The sequence below is a fragment of the Malaclemys terrapin genome, chromosome 4, assembly GCF_027887155.1.
Source record: "Malaclemys terrapin pileata isolate rMalTer1 chromosome 4, rMalTer1.hap1, whole genome shotgun sequence".
In the NCBI taxonomy this organism is placed as follows: Eukaryota; Metazoa; Chordata; order Testudines; family Emydidae; genus Malaclemys; species Malaclemys terrapin.
The window spans coordinates 25,449,989-25,471,507 of NC_071508.1; the positions used below are offsets into that span (position 1 = coordinate 25,449,989).

The window sequence follows — 21,519 nt, forward strand, 5'->3', positions numbered from 1 at the left end:
AACTCCCTTTGATTCACGCAGGCAGGGCCGCCCACGGGGGGGGCGGGAGGGGGCGGCAAGTGGGGCAATTTGCCCCGGGCCCCACAGGGGCCGCCACAGGGGCCCCCACGAGAGTTTTTCAGGGGCCCTCACGAGTGAAGGACCCACTGCCGAAGACCCGGAGCTGCCTCTGCTCCGGGTCTCCGGCGGCAATTCGGCGGCGGGTCCTTCACTCGCTCCAGGACCCATCGCCGAAGAGCCCTGAACACCGGGAGCGGAAGGACCCCCGCCGTCAAAGACCCCAGGCCCCCTGAATCCTCTGGGCGGTCCTGCACGCAGGATCAGGATTGCACCAGTGCTCGCTTGCTCTCTACCTGAGAGACACGTGCTCCTAAGTTGCATATGCAGTGGGCATTCCCATGTCCTGTCTTGCTGACTCAGGTCAGGACTCTTGCAAAGGACACTGAGTCTCTCTAGTTCTAGTACCTTTCCTCTGACTGCAATGTATCACCTTTCAGATACGTGTGTTCTGTTCTGTGTATGTTTGAAGGGTGTGATACCCCCCCCGTGGCAGAGGTACTGACTTTACCTGTTGTTTTTGTTGACATGCTACATTTGTTACAATTAGGACACAGAGGAGGGCAGCTGGGCACAGGTGAGATCCTCCATGTCATCTCTTTCCATGTCTGTTAGCTAGGCGAGTCGGGGTCAGGAGCAGGGCCTCCGCCCAGAGAATCTCACACAACCCTCTTGCAAATTGAACACCTTAGCGACACTGTGTGTGTCCAATCACATCACTCCGTTTCCATGCAGGCCACTCCCTCGGACAATTATTCAACATTTAGCCCTGCCCTTTTCCCCTCTTAAACCTTGCCCCCAAAGGGACATCACTGGAAGGTCGGTGAAGGCAGCAGCAGAGAACGCTCAAAGGCAAGGGAAAAATCTTATTTTCTCTTGTGGTTTGTTGACTCATCCTTTGTCTCATTTTATAGCGGGGATAATGTTCATGGAGCTGAAGCTTCATCTCTTGCCTATCACCAACCAATAACATGTATTAGCCTGTACGCTCCCACACCAGGAACATGGCTCTTTCATTGCTGGCTGGGGTGGAATGCCATATTTTTTTTTATTCCCATTTTAGATGTCCCCGGAACTAACACAGCACACAATTTCTGAGTTTGTGTACTGCAGGTGACAGCCTAGGCTGAGGTTTGGCATGTCGGGGCAGGGGCCTTCGCCATTTCCATGGCTAAAAGCGCTGCGTGGCTGTGGTAACTCTCAGCCCTGGGTTTCCCTGGAAATGGTTTTCTAAAATTGGGGACCCATTTCTAGTAAAAATGCTTGTGATCTCATACATCCCATCCATGGCATGTCCTGGGGCCACCGGTTATCGTCCATCCACCCCACAGTCGGTTAATAAAGCTGGCAAATGACTGGATGATAGAATGAGCTGGTTGGGCCCAAACCATTCCCTCACCCCCAGCTTCCGGGGAGCTCTGATTTGAGTCCGGATCTGGATTCCGGTTCTGATCATCTGGGCGCCTCTAGAGCATGTTAGCAGGACTTTCCTTCCATGGACTTCGTAAAAACCATAGGGGAGGCAGTGTAGTAGTGTTCCAGCAGCGATACAATCCCTCCTCTCTCCCCACCGTCCTTAGTAACCTCAGCCCCTCACCTGTTCTGTTTGATCAGCCATGCCTGTCAAATGCGTCACTGGCTTTGTAGCCAAAGACAAGACATCTCTGTTCTGTTCGGCGCACAACTATCCTTTCCATGAGAAAAGAGTAAAACCCTCCATTAGCAACAGTAATGAAGAGCCTGAGAACAGCTGTAGTGCTGCACATCTGGCAGCATAGGCTAACCACCTCATTACCCCGGGAGGGAAGAAAGTAGCCATTTATAGAGGGGGGTGGAGGTGGGGGAATGAAGAAAAACTGAACTGATGCCTTTCCTGGTAGGAAGATGACATTGCCCCCATTCCCAGTATAGGAACAGGGTCTGTTTTAGGGATACGTAGCAGTGGGATAGTGCTTTCTGCCAAGGATTAAAAAACGGGTTGATATACCACATGTAGTCCTCCAGGACCTACCCACCCATGTGAGTCCTGCTCACTTGCTGATGTGGTTAGAGTTAACCATAGTATCATTTGGGCCTGATCCTTGATTGCCCTGCGCCTGGTGCAAAGGGGGTGCTGATCTGCTGTGTGGATGGGGTGGCATTTTAAACTGACTTGAGGCTGGTGTCAGTAACCGCACCAGGGGCAGGGCAGTAGAGCATGAGGCCCTTTCTCTCCTCCTTCCTGATTTACATTTAACTGTCTACATTTGTGCCGTACTTCCAGACGTGGGGCTTGATCTGGAGAAGTGCTGAGCACTCCCAGCTGTTACGGGCAGCGGAGAATGCTGAGCCACTGAGCTTTTCTCAGCAAATTCTCTACTAGTTGCCCTGTTACCAGCATAACATTTACGTTATGAATTTTAAGTAACAAAATATTGAGATGGGGAAAATTTTTGACTCCTCGTTTTAATTTTGATTTATATAACATCATTCATCCAAATATTGCAAACGTTAATTAAGCCTCACAACATCTGTGTGAGATACTATAGGCAAGTATTAAGCTGGTTACACTTAATAATAACAATGTAGCCCATGCCTACTCAGCATGATGCTCTGTCACCCTCTAGTGGTGGCTGGGGTATATATAGAGGTTGAAGAGTTTGCTGCAGCTAGAATTAGTTGGGAATTTTTCGACAAAATATTTTTTTCATCCGAAAATGCCGTTTTATCGAAACCTAACTGTGTGCAGGAAAGGGTAGATGTCAACAAATTTCCCATTCTGAAAAATTAGTTGGGAAAAAAAAAGTTTCAAAATTGCTGGAATGTCTCATTTAGACTTTTTTTGAGATGCACAAGTACCATTTTTTGGTTTGAAGTGACTTTTTGTTCTGAAATTTAAGTTCATTTAAGGTTTAAAAAGTAAAAAAAATAAATAAACAGGTCAAAATTGAAACAAAATGTTTTGAGATTATAAGAACAAAGCGTTCAATAGAATTGATCTGAAAATATTTTTGGATTTTTCAGTTTGTGAAAGTTTTCAAGACTTAAATTTTTTGTCCCAGTTTGAGAGAGAGAGACTTTTCAGAGTCTCATGGGAAAGCCATTTCCTGACCAGCGCTAGCTTCCAGGGCCGGCTCTGGCTTTTTTGCCGCCCCAGGCAAAAAAGCCTCCCGCCGCTCCCCGCCCCCTGGTGGGGAGCGCAGCAGGGGAGGGCGCCGAGCCCGGCTGCGGCCCCGCTCTCCCCGGCAGGCCAGCCCGGCCGTGGCCCCGCTCTCCCCGATGGGCCGGAGCGCCAGGAGGAGGGCGGAGAGCCCGGCCGCAGCCCTGCTCTCCCCGGCTGGCCGGAGCGCGAGGGGAGGGCGGCTCCGCTCTTCCTGGCCGGCCAGAGCACCAGGGGGAGGGCGGCGAGCCCGGCTGCAGCCCCGCTCTCCCCGGGTGAGCGCCGCCCCCCTCCAGGTGCTGCCCCAATCACATGCCTGGGGGGCTGGTGCCTGGAGCCAGCCCTGCTAGCTTCAGCCGTGGCTAACAGAGCAGGGTCCCTTAGCTCAGACCAGGGAGGGTCATGCTTTGGGATCCAAGGGTCCCCTCTTCTATCAATCCATCCAGGGTTGGGGCATTATAAATATAACTTTTTACACAGGCTTTTCATCTGTATTTCTCTAATTTGCGACATGTCTGTTCAGACAGAGATGCACTGACTCAAGTTATTAACTTATCTAAACACAATTTATTAGTAATTGGACAGACAATTGCAAAAGCAAAATTCCCAGTAAAACCAAGTCGGCTGAAAATCAGCCAACTTCTAAATGCAAGAGCTTTGAAAAAACATCTTGCACCAACATGTCCTAAAGTGACACCATTGAGTCTCCTGGAAAGCTGTGTCTGCAGCACTGCTGAGAGCCGTCATGTATCCACGCTTTTCCCTTTGCTTTCACAGACGCTGGCCTATGGGGACATGAACCATGAATGGATTGGGAATGAATGGCTGCCTAGTCTGGGGCTCCTGCAGTATCGCAGCTATTTCATGGAGTGTCTCGTTGATGCTCGGATGCTGGACCACCTGACTAAGAAAGATCTCAGAGTGCACTTAAAAATGGTCGACAGCTTCCATCGGTGAGGGGTCTTCCTTGGAAGGTGTCAAGGGTATTAAATCCCTTCCTGAGCAGTAAAAGAGAAGGCCTGTTGCAAACAGGATAGCACATGGGGGCTGTAGGTCTTGTGATTTCAAGGGTTCCTAAGTGGGATTCTCCACAGATTTTAGCTAGACCCAGCTGGTGTGGCTGAGCATTCTTAGACACCGGCTTTGGAGGAAGAGTTCTTCAGGTTCAAACTGGATGATCTGGAACAACTTAGAAAGGCTGATGTTCTCCTTCATGAAATTACCTGTGCAGATCCCCAGAGTAGGTGGTTGCGTGGCACAGAAGCACTCAATCCAGGTCAACCACAAGGGATAGTGCAATTTCTGACCCAGGAGTAGAACATCCCAAACCACAAAGGTAAAAGGTCCCTCCTGCTCATCTGTCTGTCCCTCCCTTTGTTCACCTGCTGGAGCAGTCATGGAAGCAGCTCATCCATTTCTCTGACCTTGTATTGGAGGGGAGGGTGTAAGAACACTGGGGTCGCAGTTGGGGTCGCTATTGTCGGCTGTAGAGTGGGAGTTCCTAGACAAGAGTTTGCCGTCACCGCTGCACCGGATCAGCTTGCAGACCATGTGAGGGGAGATCCTGAAGCCCTGGAGGGTTGAAAGACTTTGTGAGACGGCCAGTTGTCCATAACGGATCATTGCATCCAGTGCCCAAGGGGCCTCAGTGAGGGCCTCTCTTCTGGTGGCTGGTGCGTCTTTCGGTCTTTGGGTTACAAGTGAATGTGGTGCCCTCAACTCTGCTCCCTTCTCCCAGCCTACAGACCTTTGCCGAGCCAGGCAATCCCCTCAGGGGATCCCCCTCCCCAAAGTCCCTGAGTCAAGAGAAGCTAACTTGAAGCTGAATTTGCAGCCCGTGGATCCATCAGCAGACGGTTCTGTCCTGGAGGTGTTGAGTCTAGCACCACGAGGTGTCAAGGCCTCAGCCAGCTGTGGGGAAACAGTAAAAGCAAAGCAGGCTCTTGAGTGGGGCTGAGGCAAAGAGCCAGGACTAGACAGGCAAAGCTGGTCTCTGCTCCCCCGGAGGTGATCCAAGTCGGGCACAAGCCTGGACTGCCTCTTTCCTCTGCTCCCACCCCTTGGTGAAGCACTATTTAAGGGATGGTCACACTTGTATTGTGAACCCTTGAGGTTAAATGCAGGTTCAGATCCCTGGGCTCAGCCATGTGGTGCCTGGCACAGTCTGGGAGGAGGGCTGAAGGGGGCTGACTATGACGCCATTGGACAGCATGCTGGTACCAAGGAGCAGCTCGGAACAGCACCGGAACTGGAGTCCCAGTGCCAAAAGGACTGACCGCTCATGGTCCCCGGGGAGCAGCTGCCAGTATCCGCCCCTAGTGAGTGTGAGGCTGCCATTTCGAGCTGGACGCACTTGTTTCTTGATTCTGGAACCCCGCCAGTTCCCAGAGGGCTGTCTCCATATTTCTGTTTGGTTTGTGCTCCTTGGCGTCCACCCAGAGATTGCTACTGCCTCTTTGGGCGGGAGCCTGCAGGTGGATTTCTCCAGGCAGAGAAGAGATTCCTGGATCTTTTGGCTTTGCATCCACACGACCCCTCCCTCCCTCTCGTCAGAGCCTTTGTTGAGAACTCAATGAGGCAGGGAGCCTTTCAGACCTGGGGTTTGGACCGCTCCGATCCCAATGCAGTGCACCCGTGTATAGACTACCTGCAGTTGCTCTGTATTTCACCAGCCAATGCACGTCCCTCCTCCTGTTTGGAGCTGCAGAAAATCCTAGCTCCTGGGAGGTGAACTTTCGACTCCTATCCGATCACACCTGAGTCTCCCGCCCCGTTCCAGCCTCCCTCCCTGCCTCACAGAGTCAGACAGTGTGTGACAGCCAGCACATCGCGAAGAATGCAGCCGCTTTCCTTTACAAGGACGCCGCTGAAATGAAGCATCTGTTCAGCACAAGGGGGGGACTGTGTCCCGCTGCAGCTGTTCCTTCAGCCCAGGAGGTCAGTGATTTTGTTGAGGGAAGCAGGGGGACTCCCAGCCTGGAATGGCTTCCCAGATCTGTCCCCTCGTCTGTGTGGCGCCCCCTGCTTTGCTTTGCGAGCCGCACTCCACTGCGTGGATCTGCAGCTGCCAGACCTTCCTGTGGCGTTCCTCCCTCTGCCCTCCCCAGGCATGTCACCAGGGGGTCACTACCGTGGGCAGAGCCTGTCCCCAGGGAGCTGGAGAAGAGCTCCAGGGCCTTGCACCTGGATGTAAGAGGCTGCATATGGGTCACGAAGACTTCACTGGGGAACTGCAGCCGGGCTGTCCTGGCAGGAGCTTAACCAAAGTGTGTGGTTGGGGGCACGGTGCGCAGGGAGCATCCCCCCCACCCCCCACATGGACGCTGTCACAGTGCAGGCCTGGCTCCCTTTGTGCACCGCTGGGGGCGAGGAGGAGGCAAGGCCATGACCTCCCCTCCCTAACGCCAGCCTGTTATGGCCCGTGGGGTGAGGACCATGTGCTGCAGCCCCTGACGGCGTGTCCTAGTGGGCATGCTCCCCGACACACTGAGGCACTGCAGGAGGAATTCTTGCTCTCTGGGGCTGCGTTCCCCCTGGATAGCCCCCTGGGGTGCAGCTCTGCAGTGCGCTGGCTGAGATCTGGGTTGCGTCCCCTGTTCCCAGGAATGGGAGTTGGGTGCATGGTGGGTCTTCAGAAAGTCCCACCGCAACCTCCTCAGCAAGGACATTACGACATCTCTCGATCCCTGCCAGTGAGCGAAGCTGAGAATTGGGACTCCCCGGCACTTCAGGAACCCCTGCTCCAGCTAGCAACCAGGAAGCCCGAGGCTACAGAATTCCCAGGCAAGAGCGTTCTGACCTGTCAAAGGGCTTGGGTTGGTGAGTTTGGATCCATGTCCTCCCATGCAGGCAGAACAGGTGGAGGCTGAATGCCCCAGTACAGCTGATAATGCATATGAATACAGGACTGAATGGGACAGACACATCCCAGCCTAGGGACAGCAAACCCCTAGGCCCAGATCCAAAGTATTTAGATTCCTAGCTACCATTAAAATCAATGGCTGTTAGCTGCCTTCGTACCTTTGAGGATCTGGGCGCTAGAGCTGGCCCTGTAGAGTACAAGGACTCTGGCAGGTGAGCTGGCTGGAAGGGTTTCTCTCAGTGCTAATGTCTTTGACCTTCTCCACTATGCTGGTTTTGGCTTGAGAGTTTCTCTTTAGGGAGTTTCGATAATAAGGTTCAACCTTTTCTCGGAGCATCCCCCCACTGAGTTGTGAACCTTGCTGAGAAGCAAACACCTCCATCTCTTGTCTTAGTGTATCCTGTCCCGAGCATTGAGCATGTGTTGTGTTTTCCCAGCACCAGCCTCCAGTATGGTATCATGTGCCTGAAGAGGTTAAATTATGACCGCAAGGAGCTTCAGAGGCGGCGAGAGGAAAGCCAGCACGAAATCAAAGGTCAGTAACAATTTAAAAGAGCGGCTTGTGTCTCAGGGAAAATGACAGCAAAAGCGACCCCACCTTCTTCTATTTCCCTTCCTGTTTTTTAATCCAAAAGGCAACACTTCCTAACCGATATCATACAGTCACTAGCCATTCCCCCCTCTAAATATAGAGGAAATTGGCTTCTCACATATCCATGGAGTAGCTGTAGGCAAATTGTGACTTATTAATAAGTTCTGCTCTCTTCAGAATACTTGCTTGGAAGCAGAGCCATTTTTACCGATTCCTTCTCGGTCCCCTTTGAAGTCCTGATCCTGTTGGTCAGATCACGTCCATTTGAACAAACAAGGAATTCTGACGGCAGGTGGGAGATGAATGGCCAGAGCAGAGGAGCCCTGAGGATATAAAGAGCCCCCACTAGCAGCTCTATTGCAGTTGGATTCGAATGAAGAATTGGTTGAATTTAACTGGAGCCCACTTGATGACTGTATTTGACTTAAAGAATGGCTGTCCCCACAGGGAATTTAGTTTCCACAGGGAATTGGAGGTTTCTGTGTCAAATGGGTTGGTGTTTTCAATTCTCTTGAACGGAACTGGGAAAATTAAACTATTGTGATCACCACAGAGATCTCAAGTAGGCAATACAAAATGCACCAATATTCCTCCTTGCATCAGCAGATCTACCCAGGCTTATAGATAGCTATCTTTGCTTGGCAAGGTAAATAAACCATTTAAACAAACAAAAAAGGGTGAAGTCCTGGCCCTTTTGAATTCGCGGTTGGGATGGGGAGGTTGCCAGGATTTCAGCCAGAGAACTTGGCTCTCTGAGTAGCATTGTTTCTAAGCTGAAGGGGTTTCCAACTCCTCCCCAAGCATCTGCACCTATCTGCTTTCACTGCTCAAGACGGGGGCCTGGAATTGTACAGAGAGGTCACAGTATACCATGTGCAGAGAATCATAGAAGATTAGAGTTGGAAGAGACCTCAGGAGGTCATCTAGTCCAACCCCCTGCTCAAAGCTGGACCAACCCCAACTAAATCATCCCAGCCAGGGCTTTGTCAAGACAGGCCTTAAAAACCTCTAAGGATGGAGATTCCACCACCTCCCTAGGTAACCCATTCCAACGCTTCACCATGTCACATGGCAATGTCAGAGGGTTGCCTCGTGATGCGAGACCCAAAGAGAGACACAACGTGCTGACCGTGTCTCTAGCAGAGGTGGATGGGGCGTAGAGAGGGGTAATTAAATGGGCAAGATGCAGAGAGACAGTGTCAGGGCAGCTCCTCCAGGGGCCAGGCTCTTGTGTGGGGAGATGGAGGGATGCAAGGAGCCTGTGGTGCGTGCAATAGGATTGGCCGGCAGAACCTACAGGGTGTGCACCCTCCTAGTATAAGTGTCTTTTGCTTAGGTTCTCTCTTTCTATATCTGCTCTTATCGTGATAACAGCAGTAAAGGTGCCAGGAGTAATCCACTCCTCAATTTCCTTCCTGGTTTGGGTTTTTTTGTAAATGTCAGTGAGAATACGATCACAGCATCTGAGCATTTACTGCTGCTGCTGGTCAAAGGGCAGGAGGGATAATGGCCCCAGGGCCAGGCCTAGCCAAACCCCTTCATTTCGTCCTAGAAGACAGGTGATCAGCTCCCTCTGTAGCTCCTAGCAATGTGGCTATTCCAATAAGCTGTGAGGAAATCATAGAGTGCGATCATAGAATATCAGGGTTGGAAGGGACCTCAGGAGGTCATCTAGTCCAACCCCCTGCTCAAAGCAGGACCAATCCTCAGATTTTTTTTTACCCCAGTTCCCTAAATGGCCCCCTCAAGGATTGAACTCACAACCCTGGGTTTAAGCAGGCCAATGCTCAAACCACTGAGCTATTATACAGGCAACACACTGTGTTCTGTCATATTGTCACCCTGCCACAGGGACAGGCAGTGCTCAAGGTTCAGCAGGGATCAAGAGGTGCCTGAAAATTGATCTAACTCAAGGTTTGGTGTGTACTGAATGTCTGACCCTGCTGTCTTCCAGATGTTCTGGTCTGGACCAATGATCAGGTCATTCACTGGATCCAGTCCATTGGGCTTAGGGAGTATGCAAATAACCTCATCGAGAGTGGAGTCCATGGAGCACTCCTAGCTTTGGATGAAAATTTTGACCATAATAGTCTGGCACTTGTATTACAAATACCCACTCAGAATACCCAGGTAAGGAGAACATTTCCACCATGGGCCTGCCAGGAGACTATTGCATATTATCGGTCTGTCTATCTGTCTCCATTCTCTCATCTGCTTAAGTATTTCTAAGGTATCCATCACCTTGGTATCGAGGGGCTGGTGTGTACTCCTTGTGGTTTCACAGAACACGAAGAGTCGTCCAAACGACTCTGCCTTGAAATCCAATGGTTCCTCCTGACTGGAGTCTGCTTTTTCCATTTCCATACTGGAGGACAGGGCCGGCTTTAGGCTGATTCAGCCAATTCGGCTGAATTGGGCCTGCGCTAAGAGAGCCCCGCGCCACAGCTCTCCACCCCACCCCTAGCTCACTTCCCCTCCTCCCATCCCCTGAATGCTCCGCCCCCTGCTCCTCACCCTCCCCTGCTTCCCATGAATCAGAGGTTCGCGGAAAGTCTGAAAAGAAGCAGGGGTGGGCAGGCAGCACCAGGTAAGCTGGGGTGTCGGGGGGCGCGAGAAGGACTCTGGGGAGGCACGGCCCAGTCCGGCCCCGGTTCTGGCTGAGCGTGCCGGCCCCAGTGGCTCCGGCCCGGCTCAGCTCCAGCCCGGCCCCCGCAGCTTGGCTCAGGTCTGGCCCAGCCCGGCCCCCGCGGTGCAGCTCCGGGCCGGACCCAAGCCCAGCGACCCTGGCCGGAGCACGGCTTGATTCCTGGGGGCGGGGCTTGCTGCAAGCCCCGCCCCCAGGAATTGGGCCCTGCTCTTGCTAAAGCCGGCCCTGCTGGAGGGTTTGATATTGTTTGCACCGTGTCAAGGATCTGTTTTAGAGTAGCAAGATCCAGCCAGCCAGCTTCAGCTCTGTGTGTCACCTGGCAGCCCAGCAGCTTTTGGAGGGACCTGTCCTTTCCTCCTTGCAATGGTAGTTGGACACTTCGATCTGTCCAAGTGCATGGCGATCCTGTGTTAGTGTCAGTCATTCCCCAGGGACAGGATGTTACTGTTACTCATTTGATGTTATTTTCAGGCACGGCAGGTGATGGAGAGAGAATTCAACAATCTGCTTGCCTTGGGCACGGACAGAAGGCTGGACGATGTGAGTACAAAGTACTATCTTGTGACTGAGGCATGCTGGGGATTTGAAAAGATGTGGGTCCCTTCTGTAGGATGAGAAATAGACAACGCGGCAGAGCGTTGGAGGGGATACGACAGCTAGGCTGGCCTTGTAAGAATTGATTGCTGTCCTCTCCCGTAGGGGGTGACAAAATGCTCAAATCCCTGCACAGCCTGAACTACCTTGGTTACACTCTGGGGGAGGGTGCTGGTCGAGGAAATGGATAGACTGAGCCCTGGCCATTGGTGGCTGCTCACAAGCACGGGGGAGGATCCGTTTCTGCAATAGGAAAACTGGCCTGTTTTCTAAGGTACCAAGACTCTGGCATTATTTCTGTAGCCGCAGGCGTCCGTGCCAGCCACACCTTGGCTCTTCTCTTTGTTAAAGGGAACAGGCTCACCAACTAGCAAGTGTACAGATTGTGGTGTCAGCCCTCTAGGGAAGGGCGGGGGAGCAGTTGCACTTGAATAATTTAAGCTTGTACCAACCAAAGGCCTGCAGCATGTGCTGTTGGGGACAGTCCTGCATTCGGGAATAGACTTGATGGAATCTAATGGGCCTTTTCTACCCTCATTTTCTGTGGGCCAAATCCCAAGAGGTGTGGGGCAGCTCCCAGTGACTCTGCTGGCTCTCCTCTGATTTTAGAGCAGAATTAGCTTTAGGGTTATCTTTTACTTCCCATCTAAGGCTGGTAAGAGCCAGGGGGCTGCAGAAGCTGGCTAACAAGGGGCTCAGGCCAGCTCAGCTGTAAGTGTGTTTTTGATGCTCTGTAATTTGAAGAGGTTTCTATGCTGAGTCTGCCCGTTCGCTCCCTGACGTGTAACTTTGTACATATTGTGAGTCGCTGTCCCAGCTGGTTCATGTACCGTGATCAGTGTATGATTCTATCAATAAATACAAACCTGTGTTAAAAGAATGTGCAGGGTCTCTTTAAATGCTGCAGATGTGGTGATGTTCTGGGGGAGCGACAGTCACTCTGAAGATCTCTCTAACACACGGGGATGGGAACAGGCAATTGCAAATGGGAGGGAGGTGGCCATGAGACAGTCTCCTCAAAGAGGTGACCCCCGCCCCCTACAGAACAGCAAGAAAATGTCTATCTCTTGGTGCACACCAATTGCCAGATGTTTCTCAGATTCTTACTGAAGGAGCAGCCCGGCCATGGCAAAGTGCTGCCCTTTGCGCAAGCGTTGGCACCATCTCCTTGTAGCAAACCCATGCAGCAGTGCACTTATGTGAATTGGGCATATTCCCCCATGAGAACAATATACATCCCCACTGGCTTTGGAAGGGATCTAGGGGGGTCTGTCCTTCCCACCAGCAGGGTGGTGGAGTTACAAGATTCCTAGTAAATTACACAAAGTGCCTGCTTGTTCCCAAGAAACAACTGGACTATATGGGGTATCCTGCTAGGGATGGGTCAGTTGGAAGTCTTCCTCCACAAAAAGTGAGCTATGCCATGGCCGCGGCAGGAAGGATGCGGCACAGCGAGGACTAGGTTGCAGCCTTGAGATACGATAGTCACAGCAGTTTTGTAGTAGCCCCAGTACTTCTACCCCAGGCATCCTCAGTGATGATGATTATCATTGATTATTTGTGTTATGGTAGCACCTAGAAGCCCCAGCCATGGACCAGGACCCCATTTTGCTAGGCGCTGTACAGACACCCAACAAAAAGACAATCCCTGCCCCACAGAGCTGACAATCTAAGTAAGTCATGGCATTTTGCACTGCACCTGTTTGACAGACGACTTCCAAGGTGACCAGGATTAGCTGCAGCCCAGGGACAATGGGAGATATTCTATGCATTTATGGAGATGGATACAGAATAAAAAAAGCAGCCATCCCTCCACTCCAGGAAGATTTCTGGAGTTGCAGCTGGGTGCTTAACTCTCACAGTCAAGGGGAGTTAGGTGCCTAAATGCAATTTGTGCTTTTGAGAGTTAGCCGCGAGGTGGCCAGGGTGTAACTTAAAATCCAAATATGAAAAGCCCACTCTGTTATAAACGAACAGCCGCCATTCCAACCAGCGCCCAGGCACGCTGAGAGTTGGAACAAGCCTCTCTCTCCAGCAGCTCGCCACCCGCACAGGCCCCTCTGTTTCATGTGCTCAGGAAAAGGCACAAGCTTGGGCCTGGCACGCTTCATTCCTGAAGCCGAGGTTACAGTTAGCACCCAGGAATGCAGGCCAGGATGGGAGCCCACACTCAGGGGACTTGGTCCATTCAGGGAACTTGCCTGGTCAGCCCTGCCCTAGAAATGGGCATGGGCCTGTCTGGGCTTTGGGCCTCCACTGCGCTGACAGACCAGAGGTGGGTCTGATTTTAGACAGTCAAATCCCATGTTCTACCTCATTAAGCTGGGAAGGACAGGCCTTACCCATATGCCAGGAAGCCCTCAAACAGTTTCCGTGATGTCAGCGGCCTGAGCAGCCCCTCTAGAACAGGGTTCCTCAGCTTTCCCCACACAGCATCCTAAAACCACCTACTTTTTCCTCATGCCATCCCATTTCCCAGAGCCCTTTGCATCCATATCCCAGAGTCCTTTATACATAAACGGATGATAAATGCAGGTCCCTCACGGCCAACTCCAGTCTCTTTACAGAGTAGCTACAGTATGAAATCATTGATCTGCTTTGGACAAGTGCACCAGCAACCGCCGATGGGAGAGTGAATCAAAAGCGTGGAAGGGACCAACGTGACATAAACAAGTCAACAGGTGGTTAGGATAATTAAATTAGAGCCAGCCAGAAAATTACTTTTTTTTCCCCTGTGGAAAATTTCATTTTTTTGGTGAAAATTTGAATACCAAAATATTTGGATTTGGAAATGCTGTGGTGCCCCATGGGAGTTGTCGCTTGGGTGCCTCGTGCGTCCATTCTCCTGTAAAGGCTTGGCTTCTACTACATCTCTCATGGTGCACCACAGTCTTCCCATAGCAAGAAGTGGTGCGTCATGGGAGCCCCTGCTGTGATGCATCACGGGAGACGTAGTTTGCCAGGGAGTCTGGCCCATAGAGCAGAATGGAGACATGAGGCAACTCAACTACAATTCCCGTGAGGCATTGTGGCACCAGATCCAAATAAAAATATTTCCGTTTTCAGAGCAATTGTTTCAATTTTAGGGCTTGAGTTTTTCAACTAAAAATCAAATGTTTCCACGGAGAGCAGACACTTGTTGCAAAAAAACCCAACCACCCAGTTTTTCATCAAAAAACGATTGTGACATCAAATTTTTGACCAGGCCTACATCTGAGCTATTTCAAGCTAATTAACTCTTAGTGGCAATCCCAGTGCAGAATGAACAAACCACCTAGGGCAATGAGACCTGAGAGAAAAGAAGCCCTCGCATCTGGGTAGGTTCTTTAGACAGAAAGGGCCTTGTTGGCATGGATGCCAGCTGCATAGACCTTTGTCCCTGCACGTTCTTTGTGCCCAGTGCCGCATGGGAGTGTATGAATTCTGTGACACCCCATCATTGTACAAGCACATCTGTACTCCCTGATGGGAGGGGATGTGGGGGAATGATCACTGGGAGATAAACCACTGACTTCCAGACCTGGTTCAGTTGTGTCTCTTGTCCATGGCGGTAGCTGCCTGAGAAAGTCAAACCCTCCTGAGCTCTAGAGTTAGGGCATGTCTACATGAGGAAATTGGCTAGAAGAGGTATTCTGGAATAGCACCACATGTGGATGCTCTGTTTTGGAATAAAAGGGATTTTATTCCAGGATAATTACTCCACTGTGGAAGTACATTAAATTAAAGTCAAATCCTAGTGAGGTAAATAGAAAGGAGCATAAACACTGCCAAATTAAGTGTAAACATGTAATAAGAAAAGCCAAAAAGGAGTTTGAAGAACAGCTAGCCAAAAATCAAAAGGTAATAACAAAATGTTTAAGTACATCAGAAGCAGGAAGCCTGCTAAAAACCAGTGGGGCCCCTGGACGATGGAGATACAAAAGGAGTACTTAAAGATGATAAAGTCATTGCGGAGAAACTAAATTAATTCTTTGCTTCAGTCTTCACGGCTGAGGATGTTAGGGAGATTCCCAAACCTGAGCCATCCTTTGTAGGTGACAAATCTGAGGAATTGTCACAGATTGAAGTGTCATTAGAGGAGGTTTTGGAATTAATTGATAAACTTAACAATAACAAGTCACCAGGACCAGATGGCATTCACCCAAGAGTTCTGAAAGAACTCAAATGTGAAATTGCGGAACTATTAACTAGGGTTTGTAACCTGTCCTTTAAATCAGCTTCTGTACCCAATGACTGGAAGATAGCTAATTTATTTTAAAAGTATTTAAAATATTTAAAAAGTGCTCTAGAGGTGACCCTGGCAATTACAGACCGGTAAGTCTAACGTCAGTACTGGGCAAATTAGTTGAAACAATAGTAAAGAATAAAATTGTGAGACACATAGAAGAACATAAATTGTTGGGCAAAAGTCGACATGGTTTCTGTAAAGGGAAATCATGTCTTACTAATCTATTAGAGTCCTTTGAAGGGGTCAACAAACATGTGAACAAGGGGGATCCAGTGGACATAGTGTACTTAGATTTCCAAAAAGCCTTTGACAAGGTCCCTCACCAAAGGCTCTTATGTAAATTAAGTTGTCATGGGATAATAGGGAAGATCTTTTCATGGATTGAGAACTGGTTAAAAGACAGGGAACAAAGGGTAGGAATAAATGGTGAATTTTCAGAATGGAGAGGGGTAACTAGTGGTGTTCTCCAAGGGTCAGTCCTAGGCCAATCCTATTGAATTTATTCATAACTGATCTGGAGAAACGGATAAACAGTGAGGTGGCAAAATTTGCAGATGATACTAAACTGTTCAAGATAGTTAAGATCAAAGCAGACTGTGAAGAACTTCAAAAAGATCTCACAAAACTAAGTGATTGGGCAACCAAATGGCAAATGAAATGTAATGTGGATAAATGTAAAGTAATGCACATTGGAAAAAATAACCCCAACTATACATACAATATGATGGGGGCTAATTTAGCTACAACTAATCAGGAATCAGAGGGGTAGCCGTGTTAGTCTGAATCTGTAAAAAGAAACAGAGGGTCCTGTGGCACCTTTAAGACTAACAGAAGTATTGGGAGAATAAGCTTTCGTGCAAGATGCATCTGGAGAAGTGAGGTTCTTACCCATGAAAGCTTATGCTCCCAATACTTCTCTTAGTCTTAAAGGTGCCACAGGACCCTCTGTAACTAATCAGGAAAGAGATCTTCGCGTCATCATGGATAGTTCTCTGAAGACATCCACGCAGTGTGCAGCGGCAGTCAAAAAAGCAAACAGGATGTTAGGAATCATTTAAAAAGGGATCGAGAATAAGACAGAGAATATCTTATTGCCCTTATATAAATCCATGGTAAGCCCACATCTCGAATACTGCATACAGATATGGTCTCCTCATCTCAAAAAAGATATACTGGCATTAGAAAAGGTTCAGAGAAGGGCAACTAAAATGATTAGGGGTTTGGAACAGGTCCCATATGAGGAGAGATTAAAGAAGCTAGGACTTTTCAGCTTGGAAAAGAGGAGACTAAGGGGGGCTATGATAGAGGTATATAAAATCATGAGTGGTGTGGAGAAAGTGAATAAGGAACAGTTATTTACTTATTCCCATAATATAAGAACTAGGAGCCACCTAATGAAATTAATGGGCAGCAGGTTTAAAACAAATTAAAGGAAGTTCTTCTTCACACAGCGCACAGTCAACCTGTGGAACTCCTTGCCTGAGAAGGTTGTGAAGGCTAGGACTATAACAGGGTTTAAAAGAGAACTAGATAAATTCATAGAGGTTAAATCCATTAATGGCTATTAGCCAGGATGGGTAAGGAATGGTGTCCCTAGCCTCTGTTTGTCAGAGTGTGGAGATGGATTGCAGGAGAGAGATCATTTGATCATTACCTGTTAGGTTCACACCCTCTGAGACACCTGGCATTGGCCACTGTCGGTAGACAGGATACTGGGCTGGATGGACCTTTGGTCTGACCCAGTACGGCCGTTCTTATGTTCTTATGTTAAACTGAATTAAGGGCTTGTCTAAATGGAAAATTAATTTTTAAAGTGGATTAGTTAAATCACATTAATCCCTATGTGGATGCTCTCATTCAGAATTAAAGTGACCTTAATTCTCTTTCATTTAATTCAGTTCCAAGGCCACTTTAATTCGGAATGAGAGTGTCCACACAGAGGTTTAATGCTGTTAATGAATGCACTTTTCAAAATTAATTAGGATTCACTTTCCTGAATGTCCCTGTTTGTGTAGACAAGCCACTTTTATTCTGCATGGGAGTGTCCACACAGGCTTGATCATGTTTAAATTCACACGTTTAATTCATCTGGGATAATTTTCCTTGTAGACGAGCCCTTTGTTGTCTTGGAGTCATGGCTGGGCCGGATTGGTGTCATACGCCGCCGCGTGGCTGTTTGTGACCCTTTTGTTAGTGTAACGCATGGCTGAGCCATGGGGATGGTAGTTCAGCTGCCCCATGTGGGGGCCATTAAGCGTGGGCTACTGACAGGGAAGGGCCAGCCAGCCGGAGAACCTCCCAGGGGGCTGTGAATGGAGGATGGGGGGGGAAGCGGGTGCTACTGACAGAATGGCAGCGTCGGTACCTGAGCTGCATGGCTGAGCCTTCCCTGTCGTCGTCCCCCCATCCCTCCCCCCAGCACCGTGCAGCAGGCATGTCTTCCCTTCCTCCCATACATTCTGTGTCGCAGGCAGTGTCTGATTCCCCCCACCCTCCACCACACACTGTGCCGCCGGCATGTGTCGGCGCCCCCCACTCACACTCACAGACACACTCCACCCCAACTGGTGTCAGAGCCCGCTGTGCATGGTGCTGCGCGTCTGGCTGTGAAAGGCATAACCAGCCATTCCCTTACAGGGCGAGGACAAGGCCTTCCGGCGAACCCCGTCCTGGAGAAAGCGCTTTCGCCCTCGAGACGTTCACAGCATCGACATGCTCAGTGGCTCGGCCGAAACGCTCCCCGCTGGATTCCGAGCGACCGCCTTGGTGCCCTTGCCGCCCCCCTCAGCCCCGCTGAAGAAAATGCCACCAGAAGGTAGGACATGGACCCTCCAACCCCAACTTCCCAGGGGCTTCTTTGCAGAGCAGACACCTCTCAGACCGGCATCTGCTGTCCTGGGCAAGCAGCTAGCATGTGTGTGCTGTGTGCGGTGCTGGCACAGTGCCTAGGGACGGTGTCACAGCTAGGGATGAGCTATTAAATATTTTTTCTAAATCTATCTGCTGGGAACGTTTGCCTTGCCTCCCATGGTCCTGTCCTGCAGTCTCTCCTCACTCTGGCCCGAGCGCGTCTGATGCCCTTATAGGCAGACAAAGCAGGACAAGTTCCCTTTAGTCTCCTAATTTTTGAATGCCTGTAGCGGAAGCCCTAAGATCCGACTGTTCCCCTTAGTTCCTTTGTCCTGGGAGGTGGAGGGGGGAGCAGAATCTTAGATGGCAAAGACGGAAGCTGATTGCAGCTGGCTGGAGCAGAAGTGAGGGCATTAGAATCCACCAGCACAGCAGTGTCTCCGCAACCCTTACGAGGTGCACAGAGGGTCCCATGCTGAAGACAGGCAAGAGAGAAACCCAGTGTGAGCCAGAAGTCATTGCCCCAGTGATTCTCCCGGGTGAAAGCTGTCCTCCACAACAGGGCAATCCAGCCCAAAGGAGTCTGAAAGGGGGACTTGAGAGGGAAGCTAGTGATAGTTGGGCTAAACTTGGAGACTAGCCTGAGATACAGAGAGAATAAATCCTTCAGATGCATGAGAAGTAGGAGGCCCTGGGGTCACGTAAGGGGGAGAAGGGGGCAGTCAAGGAGGATGAGGAGATAGCAGATTGCACATCTGCACCCACCATGGAGGGTTCTGAGGGGGACACCTCCTAAGCAGTCAATGGGGGGCCGTGCAGTCTCTTCCCTGAGTCTCTTAATGAAAGGGCAACAAGGAGATGAAACACCAAGCTCCCTAGCTGTCTGTCTATCACAGGTCTGTCACCATAATATCAAAACATAAGTCACCAGGGCCAGACAGCATCCTCAGGAAGCCTGGCCGAGCCACCAGGCAAAGTATCTGAGCTATGATCAAAGTTCTGATGCATCCTTTAGCCCAGCTGCTGTCCGAGGGGGACAGTGCGGTACCCCTCCGCAGCTCATTTTCTGTTCATGCCACGTTGTTATGATGTACTACTTTTCGGTTCAGCATCGACGTTCCTGCTGCTGATGCTCAGGTCCCGGACGGCATCCAGGGCCATTTGCCGTAGGGCAGTAGCAGTTTCCAAGCCTACATCAGCAGCGTTTCATCAATTCATAGACAGGCAGGTCAGAAAGGACCATACTGATCATCCACTCTGACCTCCCGCATCACACAGGCCAGAGAGCTTCTCCCAGGGATTCCAGCATCCAGCCCATATATTTCTGGTGACAGAACTGGGAGAGGTGGCACCCGAGCCCATCCTAACTCCGTTCCCTTCTCGGGATTGTGAAGCTGAGGTCAGCCGGAAGCTTAGAGCAGGCGAGCAATGATCCATTCTCCACTGGTTACTCTTTGGGGATGGCTAGACTGCAATCATAGGGTACCACTGCAGCTCCGGTGGACCTACCTGTGCTAGCACTGACCTAGCTAGCTCCAGGACCAAAAGCAGCAAAGCCGTGGTAGGGCGCACTTCAGTGGGGACTGTCCCAGCCTGGCTGGAGCCTGGGTAGTGCCTCACGGGGCTGGTTCATGCTGCAGCGCTCGATCAAAGCTAGCTCAGGTGTGTCTGCTCGAGCTGCCGTTGTGTCCTGAGACTGAAGCCTGGACGTACGCTGAGCCCCGCCTCCCTGGCATTCCCAGTCATTCTAAAATCGTGAGGCAGGCCCCCCCAAAAGCAGGAGATTGGCCTAAAAAGTCACAAGGTTGAAATTAAAAAAAAAAAAAAAAAGTCAGTTGGGCTCATTGTCTTTGACTTCTGGTTTCTGAGCCTTTGGGCTGCGCTCAGCACACATGTCCAAGCATAGGCGCCGAGTTTGTAATCTGCTGGAGGAGGGGGTGCTCCCCACCCGGCTCCGCCCAGGCCCCGCCCCCACTCCACTGCTTCCCCTGATGCCCCACCCCCACCCTGCTTCTTTCCGCCCCCTCCCCGTCTATTCCCACTCCAGCCCCGCATCTTCCACACATAGTGCCGCCCCCTCCCCTGAGCACGCTATGCCCTCGCTCCTCCCCCCAGCACCTCCTGACGCCGCGAAACAGCTGTTCGTGGTGGGTGGGAGGCGCTGATTGGCAGGGCGTGCCGGGGGGCAGGAGGCGCTGCAGGGAGGGAGAGGTGTTGATGGGGGCAGCACCCACCATTTTTTTCCCAATAGGTGCTCCAGCCCCGGAGCATCCACAGAGTCAGCGCTTATGCATCCAAGCATTTCTCTTCAACCGTGTGGGATAGAAACTTACTTAGGAGTCGCGGAGACTCTTACATAATCACGGGACTCCAGAAGCTGGGGCTTTCAGAAAACCACCGAGTAGTGGGATATTCAGGATAAGATCGTGAGAGTTGGTGACACAGGAATGCACACTGCAGGGGGAATAAAGCCCAAGAGAAGCATTCTGCAGGGGCAGGTTTCACAAAGGGGAAAACTAGATGATGTCCCAAGAAGTGGAATAGTTCAAACGTCCTGGGTCAGATTCAGAGAAGAGCCTAAACAAGCCTAGGGAAGGCTAAAGGGAATCTGAGCTGGTGTAGTGTACTCCTTCCCCCCTCCAAGTATGGGTTACACCAAAGGAGCCTGCTTCTGGCCTCCCTGAGACATCGCCGGGTAACTCTCACTCTCGTTGTGTGATAGCAATGCACGCACCCTGCTGTACAGCACCAGCCACTCATTAAGGCTTATTAACTGAAATAATGCAAGTCTTCCGAGTCCACACAACTAACTCCTGTCCCTTCCGAATAACAGCCCAGCTGGAGCCAGGCCCGTGGGCAGCTGAGGATTAATTCTGAGCTCGGCCAGGGCACCCTGAGGTCCCTAATCGCATGCTTTGTGTTTTACTCTAACCGGCTTGCAGTTGGTGCATCTGGGCCGCAAAGATTGGAGACCTCCACAGTTCGAACGTATTCCTGCTGAGGGTCATTCTCTAATGGGAATCAGCTCAGACTGTGGGTAAGTTTAAGAAAGATCAAGGTACAGTAGTTGAAATGGCAATACTCCAAACAGCTGGCAGAGGGTCTACTCGTTGAGCCCAAGGAAAGACCCAGTGCAGCCCTCTGCTGCTGGATTCCTCTCGCTGGCACAGTTGTGCCTCTGTCCTCCTCTCCGCCTCTCTCCCTGGGAAGGAGCTCCAAGCCAGCTCATCTAGAGAGGTTCCAGAGGGGATGAGGTCATTAGCAGGTTTTCCTGATTTCCCCACGACTTTCCTTTGGAGCTTCAGAAGTAAACAGCTTCTCATTGTTATTGCAGGGCTTAAAGACCCCGGTTGGGGATCCCCCGGTGCACTAGGCCCTATAGATACAAATGCTGCAAAGGCAGCCCCTGGCCCAGAGAGCTCATAGTCTGGTGTTCACAGAGGATAAGAGCAAAGACAAGGTGGGTGAGGAAATATCTTTTATTGGACCAACTTCTGTTGGTGGAAGGGACAAGCTTTTGAGCGACACGGAGCTTGTCTTCAGCTGTTGC

General features: G+C 50.7%; 1 protein-coding gene across 5 annotated transcripts in view; it reads left to right on the top strand.

The window, feature by feature from the left end:
- PPFIA4 (PTPRF interacting protein alpha 4) overlaps nucleotides 1-21,519 on the top strand; it is a 200,136-nt gene that overhangs the window by 174,575 nt on the left and 4,042 nt on the right. For 3 of the 5 annotated variants that reach the window (XM_054028331.1, XM_054028335.1, XM_054028332.1), the window contains 7 exons: nucleotides 608-634; nucleotides 3,974-4,149; nucleotides 7,496-7,593; nucleotides 9,605-9,780; nucleotides 10,769-10,837; nucleotides 17,757-17,934; nucleotides 20,912-21,006. In XM_054028331.1, coding sequence (XP_053884306.1) covers nucleotides 608-634; nucleotides 3,974-4,149; nucleotides 7,496-7,593; nucleotides 9,605-9,780; nucleotides 10,769-10,837; nucleotides 17,757-17,934; nucleotides 20,912-20,970 — 783 coding nt within the window. In that variant the 3' untranslated portion in view covers nucleotides 20,971-21,006. Of the gene's footprint in view, nucleotides 1-607; nucleotides 635-3,973; nucleotides 4,150-7,495; nucleotides 7,594-9,604; nucleotides 9,781-10,768; nucleotides 10,838-17,756; nucleotides 17,935-20,802; nucleotides 20,887-20,911; nucleotides 21,007-21,519 lie in introns of those variants that run through there. The other 2 variants (XM_054028333.1, XM_054028334.1) reach the window with 2 other exon arrangements.